Source organism: Colobus angolensis, unplaced genomic scaffold, assembly GCF_000951035.1.
Source record: "Colobus angolensis palliatus isolate OR3802 unplaced genomic scaffold, Cang.pa_1.0 Scaffold434, whole genome shotgun sequence".
Lineage (NCBI taxonomy): Eukaryota > Metazoa > Chordata > Mammalia > Primates > Cercopithecidae > Colobus > Colobus angolensis.
In genome coordinates this window covers 1,859,213-1,866,942 of record NW_012117755.1, presented here as the reverse complement: position 1 = coordinate 1,866,942, position 7,730 = coordinate 1,859,213, and the positions used below count along the sequence as shown (strand labels likewise).

General features: G+C 36.3%; 1 protein-coding gene across 1 annotated transcript in view; it reads right to left on the bottom strand.

Annotated features, from left to right (window-relative positions):
* DMD (dystrophin) overlaps positions 1–7,730 on the bottom strand; it is a 2,170,472-nt gene that overhangs the window by 1,335,568 nt on the left and 827,174 nt on the right. The window contains exon 30 of the mRNA XM_011957103.1: positions 477–638. Within this exon, the coding sequence (XP_011812493.1) occupies positions 477–638 (162 nt within the window). The remainder of the gene's footprint in view (positions 1–476; positions 639–7,730) is intronic.

The following is a 7,730-nucleotide window of genomic DNA, read 5'->3' as shown; positions in this document are numbered from 1 at the left end:
GCCCACCACCACACCCGGCTAATTTTTGTATTTTTAGTAGAGACAGGGTTTCACCATGTTGGCCAGGCTGGTCTCAAACTCCTGACCTCGTGAACTGTGGGCCTTGGTCTCCCAAAGGGCTGGGATTACAGGCGTGAGCCACCACAACCGGCAAACAAGTATTTTCTTTACCATTTACTTTCCCATGGTTTTCCTCTAGCTTTTGGTATAGCTTGAAGTCAGAAACACCAGAATGTATTGCTCCTGTCTTTGAATTGTCTTTATTTCAAATTCCTCCATTACATGTTTAAAAAAATAAATCTTAGACTAGTGATCCAGACCCCTTTTTCTTCCTACCTACCTCCAAATAGTCAAATCAGTGAATCAAAACAACCCCCTGGAAAACTAGTTGAATACGTTTAAAGTTAGAAACTCTGCAACATTTTGTTCACGTAATAAAAACAAAAGAACGGAAGCTGATTCCCAGATGTACTTGCCTGGGCTTCCTGAGGCATTTGAGCTGCGTCCACTTTGTCTGCAATATAAGCTGTCAACTGCTTGTCAATGAATGTGAGGGACTCCTGAATTAAGTGTAAGGATTTTTCGATCTCCTGGGCAGACTGGATGCTCTGTTCCAGCAACTTTTGCCTCCTTACAGCCTAAAGAGAAGGAATAAGAGTGTATCAGTTGAACGTTTACTCTTGATAGCTTTTCTGTAATCCTGCTGCACAATGAAAGAAGATTCTAGACTCTTCCACAATCACCTTTTTGTAAGATAGACTTCGCAGCTTCCTGGCACTCATTCAGCTCTGATTAAAAAAAAAAAAAAAAAATTGTGAAGGAGAAAAATAAATAGCAAACAAATCTATAGGATCAGGGATCTCTGCATGAAAATAAATCACAATATCATGTACATTAAGGAAAGAGGCTGGAAAAAAAAAAAATTAGCAAAATCATCTCCGTCATTGCAATCTGTCTTTCTCAGGTCGAATGTTCCTCCTGATCTCATTATATAGTTCAAGAGATTTGCTTTGCTTAGAATAGGGTCATCGTCATCACAATCCAATTCAAGACAGATAATCTACTTCCACCAGTGAGGCACATGTACAATCTGTTCAGAATCAGCTCCTTGTCAAAAACAGAATTTTAGATAACAGTCTGGTTAAAGATTGATTTTGAAAACTATTTCAACCGGCTTTGCATGATCTTTTTTCTCCCTACTTTCTTTCACAATTTGGATTATGGAAATTGTACAATTGAATTTGTGTTACCGCTGAAGTAGAAAAAATAATAAGTAATCCTAATATAGCTGCAATTAATCTTGATTGTTACTATAAGTATGATTAGGATAATTCAAACAATTTTCAAATACAAATAGCAAGCTGAACAGATTGGAAAGTCTCCCTTCAAGGATCTGTTCACCTTTAACAGAGTAGTTATAAAAGAAATAGGGCAGGCAACTTATTGGGAATTAAGTTATGTGTCATTTAAAATACATTTCCTTAATATACAATGTATAGGTATGATTATCTGGTACAATATAACTTTCTTTCCCACAGAGCATGATTGAGATTTTAAGATGATCTTGGTTTTAATATTACATATAGAATATTAGATATTATATAAATAATATATATGTTGGTTCTTAAGCTTTAAAAATATTAGGGATGTCATTATTCTTCCATGAAGCCAGCCTATAACACAGCGTTGTCCAAGTAAAAATACAGTTAAAGGCATCTAGACTAAGTGAAAAGGAACGAGAAGTTTAGTGATGCTGCAGGAAGAGGGAAGGCTTTCCCAGTACTTCTCCCTGTACCACAAATTTTGACTCCATTAAGATTTTGTCCTAGGCTTCCCTTTCTTCTCATTCTACCCATACCTTTAACTTCAATTCCTCCTCACATTCTGGCACCTCTCAATTCTACATCTCTCAAGTCCAGATTTCCCCCTCGATCTCCATACTTGCATGTTATCTCACCCTATTGGACATCTCCTCATGAATATTCTACAAACACCAAAAGCTAACACTCCCAAATATGAACTCCTTGCGTATCCTCTTCTCACCTACTTCTCAACTCCCCAACTTGCTTTTCCTCCTTCTCTGTATTTATTCCTGTTTCGGCGAAATACAAATAATGATTGCCTTCATTTGACATAATTCCAGATATTTCTACTTCCTCTATCATGTCCTTCGTCATGTTGCATCTAATCAGTCAATTACTAATTATTTATTATACCTTCTAAATAGTTCTTGATTCCATTCTTTTCTCTCGCCATTGTCTTTCATCAAGTGAAAATTGTTACTATATCATACCTCAAATGTGGTACCAGTTTCTTCATTGCCTTTTTACTCTGCCACTTCCCACCTGTAAAGTGTTCTCTCAATAATGAAATTATGGCTTCCTGTCTAAAATTCTCTAGTGATTCTTTGCTGTCGTTCAAATAAAAGCTTTATTTATTTATTGAGATGGAGACGGAGTCTCTGTCACCCAGGCTGGAGTGCAGCATCACAATGTCGGCTCACTACAACCTCCACCTCCCAGGTTCAAGCGATTCTCCTGCTTCAGCCTCTCAAGTAGCTGGGATTACAGGTGCCTGCCACCACGCCTGGCTAACTTTTGTATTTTTAGTAGAGACACGGTTTCACCACGTTGGCCAGACTGGTCTCAAACTCCTGACCTCAGGTGATCTACCCGCCTCGGCCTCCCAAAGTGCTGGGATTACAGGTGTGATACATCGCGCCGAGCCAAAAGCTTTATCCTTAATGTGGCTTAAAAGTCCCTTCATGATTAAGTCCTGCTGGTGTCTTTTATTCCCTGCTCTAGCTATACATAAATTTTATTTTTTATTTGCCAACCTACACTGTGGCCCTCTTGATTCTTGGCCTTAAACATGCTGTTCCTTTTTAGTGGAATAATCTCAATTCTGACTTCCTTTTATTGGCTAATTTACATTTATCTTCTGAATCTAGTGGACATCTCTTCCAAGTAGCTACCTCTGGCAACCTTCTAAATTCAGGGAGGTAATTCTTACATGTTCTTTGAATTTTGTATTTTTTTTGATTTGACAAGTAAAAATTGTATTAAGTTAGAGCATGTAACATGATGTTTTAATATATGAATATATTACGGGATGGCTAAGTTAAGCTATTTATGCATTCCCTCACATGGCAATATTATGTTCTTTCTTGCACTTTGTATGTGTCTTAGCATGTACCAGACCATATTTAATCTCCCATTAATGGTCTGCATTTACTTTAGACTATCAACTCTAATGAGGTCAGGGATTATGGCTGTCTTGTTCATTGCTCCATACCAGTTTCTAGAATAAAGCCCAACAGCTTTACGACTGAATGAAAAGTACAAGGAGAAATTTTAATGAGAAAAACAGAAAACTTCAAATAGTCAAAGACAAAAATGGATTTACAGAGGAAACTGAAAGCAAAGGTCACCACTGCTCAGAGATGTATCTTTTGGAGAATAAATCTACCTGTTTTTCTATTAAAAGTGTCAGAATGGGGGTGGGACATTATTTGGAGAACATTTTAATCTATTTCTATTAAAATACTGTATCCAAGATTGTTGACCGAGGCTTTGCCCTATATTCCAATTCAAACATAGTTTCCTTTTATTCTCAGTCAAAATTTCAACTAAAATTTATATCAGGTAATTTACTAATTCAGATAACACGGTTCATGGCTATAATCAGAGCCTCTATTGTAGAGGAGACTGGCTGCAACCTACCCAGAGCTCTTCCAAAGAAATGGATCTCTAATGATAAAATTTCAGCACTGCGACAGGTGGTTGGAGATAACTTCCAATCACAGCATGTAGTAATTGCCTAGTCAGATATTATTTAAATTTGGTCCTTCCTCTGGCTAAAGGCAAAAACAGTGTACTCTACAAGGCACATCTGTAGATCTTAATTGTATAGGATGTAATATAGAATAACATTAAACCACATATCCAGCCTCAAAATTATTTTTAGAAACCTAACTTTTTCTATTCATGAGATTCTATGGGCTGAAAGGAACAGTGTGGCTTAAGAAATGACGGCAGAGTTGACTTTGGGTGGGTTGGTTCTTTTCCTGGCCTGACAGTCAATAAGAAAGGCTGATTTACACAGATTCCTTGATTATCTCAGTCAGTGAAAAGACCTGACGTCAATCTAAGCTTGCAGAATTCTTTCAACTAGTCATGGCATAAGCTGCCTTCTATTTCTAAACATCTTATTAGGCACACCCTGATGGAATGTCAGGCTTATGAATTTTCTATGACTTTCTGCCTGCTTGACCTGTGTTGTCTCATTGAATGAAGTTTGTAGAAAGTCTTGAACCATAATCTGATTTTTGTTATTGTTCCAGAATACTGTTCAACTGTTGTTTTAAAATGTTATTTCATGTCTTTAGCTAATCCACTTAGCAGTAAGAGGAATTATGTATCTAGGCAGAAACAGCAAATGTAAGTTAGAAAGATGATCTCTTAATAACTGGCCATCAATGACAAAAATATAAAAATAGAAAACAATCCTAGTAATGGTTACCAAGAAAAACACATATTTTAATCCAGTTTTCAAAGAAAATTAAAACTAAGTAAAATTAATACAAATTTTTTATATCTTTAAAGTACTATGAAATATAAAGTAAGTTTAAGAAAAAATTTTAAGAGTTTAATGAGTTTTGCTGGCAATGGAAAGTCATCTCTACAATGAATTGACAGTTCATCACATTTCCATTTTAAAAAATAATGTACTAACTTTTGTGCCACAATATTACAAATACATAAATCAAAGTGTAGCATGTCTAAGAAACTCTGGAAGAAAAAATTCCTCATGTGAAATAAAAAACCAAATGTTGAAACCAAAAAATGTATTTAACAATGAACGCATGCTTTAAAAAGCCAAATTAGAAAAAAAATCATTTAATAACATTTTACAAAAAAACACATTCATTAAAGGAACTATGTATCCTATACTATACTTATTAAACTCAATACAAAAAGCAATTTTACTTCATTCATGAGATGATGGGTAAGCTTATGATTGCAAATAGATTAAGAATGTGGGTGCACTGTTTGCGATCATCTCGTAATAACAGACATTTATTTTTTGTGTTTAAGTAGTCATCATTGTGATTTAGACATGCGAAACATTTCGATTTCCAGCAGTTTTAAATTTTTTCTTCTGAGTAAAGGATTTTTGCCAATGTCAAAATAAAGCCCTCATTTTTTTGAGTGATTTTAGTAGCAAATGAACTGAAGAAAACTAAATCCCAAATTCAAATTCAAATAAAGCAAAGCAACGACAAAGTTTTGAAGTTTCTGCTTAGGGTAGTGCATTCATTGGCTCCAACCTGACTGTCCCTACCTTGCAGAAAGTAGAGCAATATGGAATATGTTTTATTTTATAGAAAGTGTCTTGGGATAGGAGTCCTGTAAGAGACGTGCTAAAACCAAATCCTACTCAATCTGCTCTTCAGAAACTAAAGTGGAGACCCATGAGAAGACATTAATCTCCATTTGACAACCACGCTTCACTTCACAGACTTTACCAATCAAGTTTTCTTTCCCAGAGTCTCAACTTCAGTGAACCAAGCAACAGGTGAAACTGTTTCCTTTTAGTGTTTCTTTTTCACCTACTAAGAGGTTGCAATTTGTTCAAGTGCCAAGTAACAAGAATACACAATTCAAATGAATCATGTTGGTGGGTGTGTATCATTTTTGATACACTATTTCCTCCTAACTCTTCTATTTAACTTAAGAGCAAGCCTGAAACTGTCACTATGGTTATGAATACACTGAATTCTATCTGTTGTCTTAGAATTTTGGCTATAGTCTTAAACTGAAAATGACACGTAATAAGTCTCTCTCATTCTAAGCGATGGAAATAGCAGGACATAGCAAAGGGCTTACAAAAGAGCTGGGAAAACTGGCCCTGCTTTTGTTGTTCCACCATACCCACTTATACTAAAACTCTCTGAAGGTTTTAGAGAGAATCATTGCTTTGCCGAATTCATGGCCCAGAGGGACAGTAGGGATGGCTCCCTGTTTATGCCTTTAGGGGTAATAAAAGATGGTACTTCGACCTTTTTGCCCCAATCAAGTAAGTGGAGCTCCAAGATCACTGATCACAGGGTCTGGGAGTCCAGAGCAGATGGGGATGACACCTAATCACCAACTCTGCTTCTGAAGATGTCTGCTTCAGAAATTCTATGCCTACTTGACAGGTAAAAAATTAATTATAAATGATACCGTGAAGAGAGGGGGCAGCCTGTACTTCCCAGTGCTTGGTGTGGCAAACGTTTCTCAATAGGTGAAGTGAACATGGAAGAAGACAGCCATGTTTGAGCTGTCTACCAGGAACACTCTTTATGGAGCAACAGTACCTCAGGATCAAGAGGCTTAAAGATGTTTTTATAGAGCATACTTTCCTTGTTAAAGATGGGAAAACAAACGAGCTTCTGCATGACTTCTTAAAGATCCCATACTTGCACCCCAAATAAACCCAATGTTTGTATCTCTGTTACACACCCACCCACCCACCCACCCACACACACACACACACACACGACTCATAAATCATAAACTCAATACTACAAATAGCTAGTTAACAGAAGACATTTGCCTGTTTTCCTTAATTCCTGCTTCCCAGGACATTGGAGAATAATATAACTGAAGTGGAGTTAAGAAAGAAAATAAATAAGGCAGTGGTGGTGTAAGGTGGAATCTGACCACACTTCCCTTCCAGAGCAAGTCTTTTAGACCATGGCTTAAGCTTGAGCTGGAAACAAGGAAGAATATTAAATTAAATATGACATTGAGATTTTAAGCTGAACCCAATTAGATTTAAGTCTTTATTACCTCAGAGGCCAGAAAGCAATGGGGTCTATTCACGGTGCCATCTATCTGGATGATCTAAAAGCATTTCCTGTTTCTGATCTATCTGGCTCAAACCATGCATCAAACTACTAACACAGTCCATCAATTCAGCACTTGCTCAAATGAAGCAAAGGCAAAGGAAAATGACAGACATCCAGAACATCTAGAATGTGGGTCAGGAGAAGATAGAAAATGGTTTATGGAAGGTATGAAGGATAAAGAAGAACTTAAGAAATATCTGTGAAAAATGGAGTATTATAGTAGTATCACATGATTGAAAAGCTAAAAAAGATATGTTGATGCTTTTGTCTCATACAACTGCTAGCAAATGGCATGTTTTATATCCATCTACCAACATACATGAATATAAATAATCCATGTGAGGACTATTGCTCCTGTCAAATGCAACAACTTGCCTACCGATTGATAACTTTGCTGAACAACCAATTTAAATTTCTAAAGCATAATTTTAAAGAAGCACGCCATGAAAGTATCAGGAATTCTTTAAGGACCACTAAGAATGTTCTGTTTGCCTCAGAAATTGGTTCTTACAATTTTTAGTTGTTTAGAACTGGCAAGATGACAGCCTTAAAGAAACTGACACTTGAGGCACACATTGTACTGTACACTTGGATCTCTTTGAGATTGATTAGCTATGAACACTTTATTTTCCATAATTTTGTATGGTGTTAATAGATCCTTTAAAAGTTATACAAAAATTTCTAGATGTCTAGATATGCTTATACCAGCTTAACAAAATGTTTTTCAAAAATAGAGGTAGGATTTTGAAAAGGGAATTAAAGGGAGATTAAGAGAAAAGCGGAGGGAGAAGAGGATAATTTACAACAGAAAGAATAATTTACCAATGCTCATAGC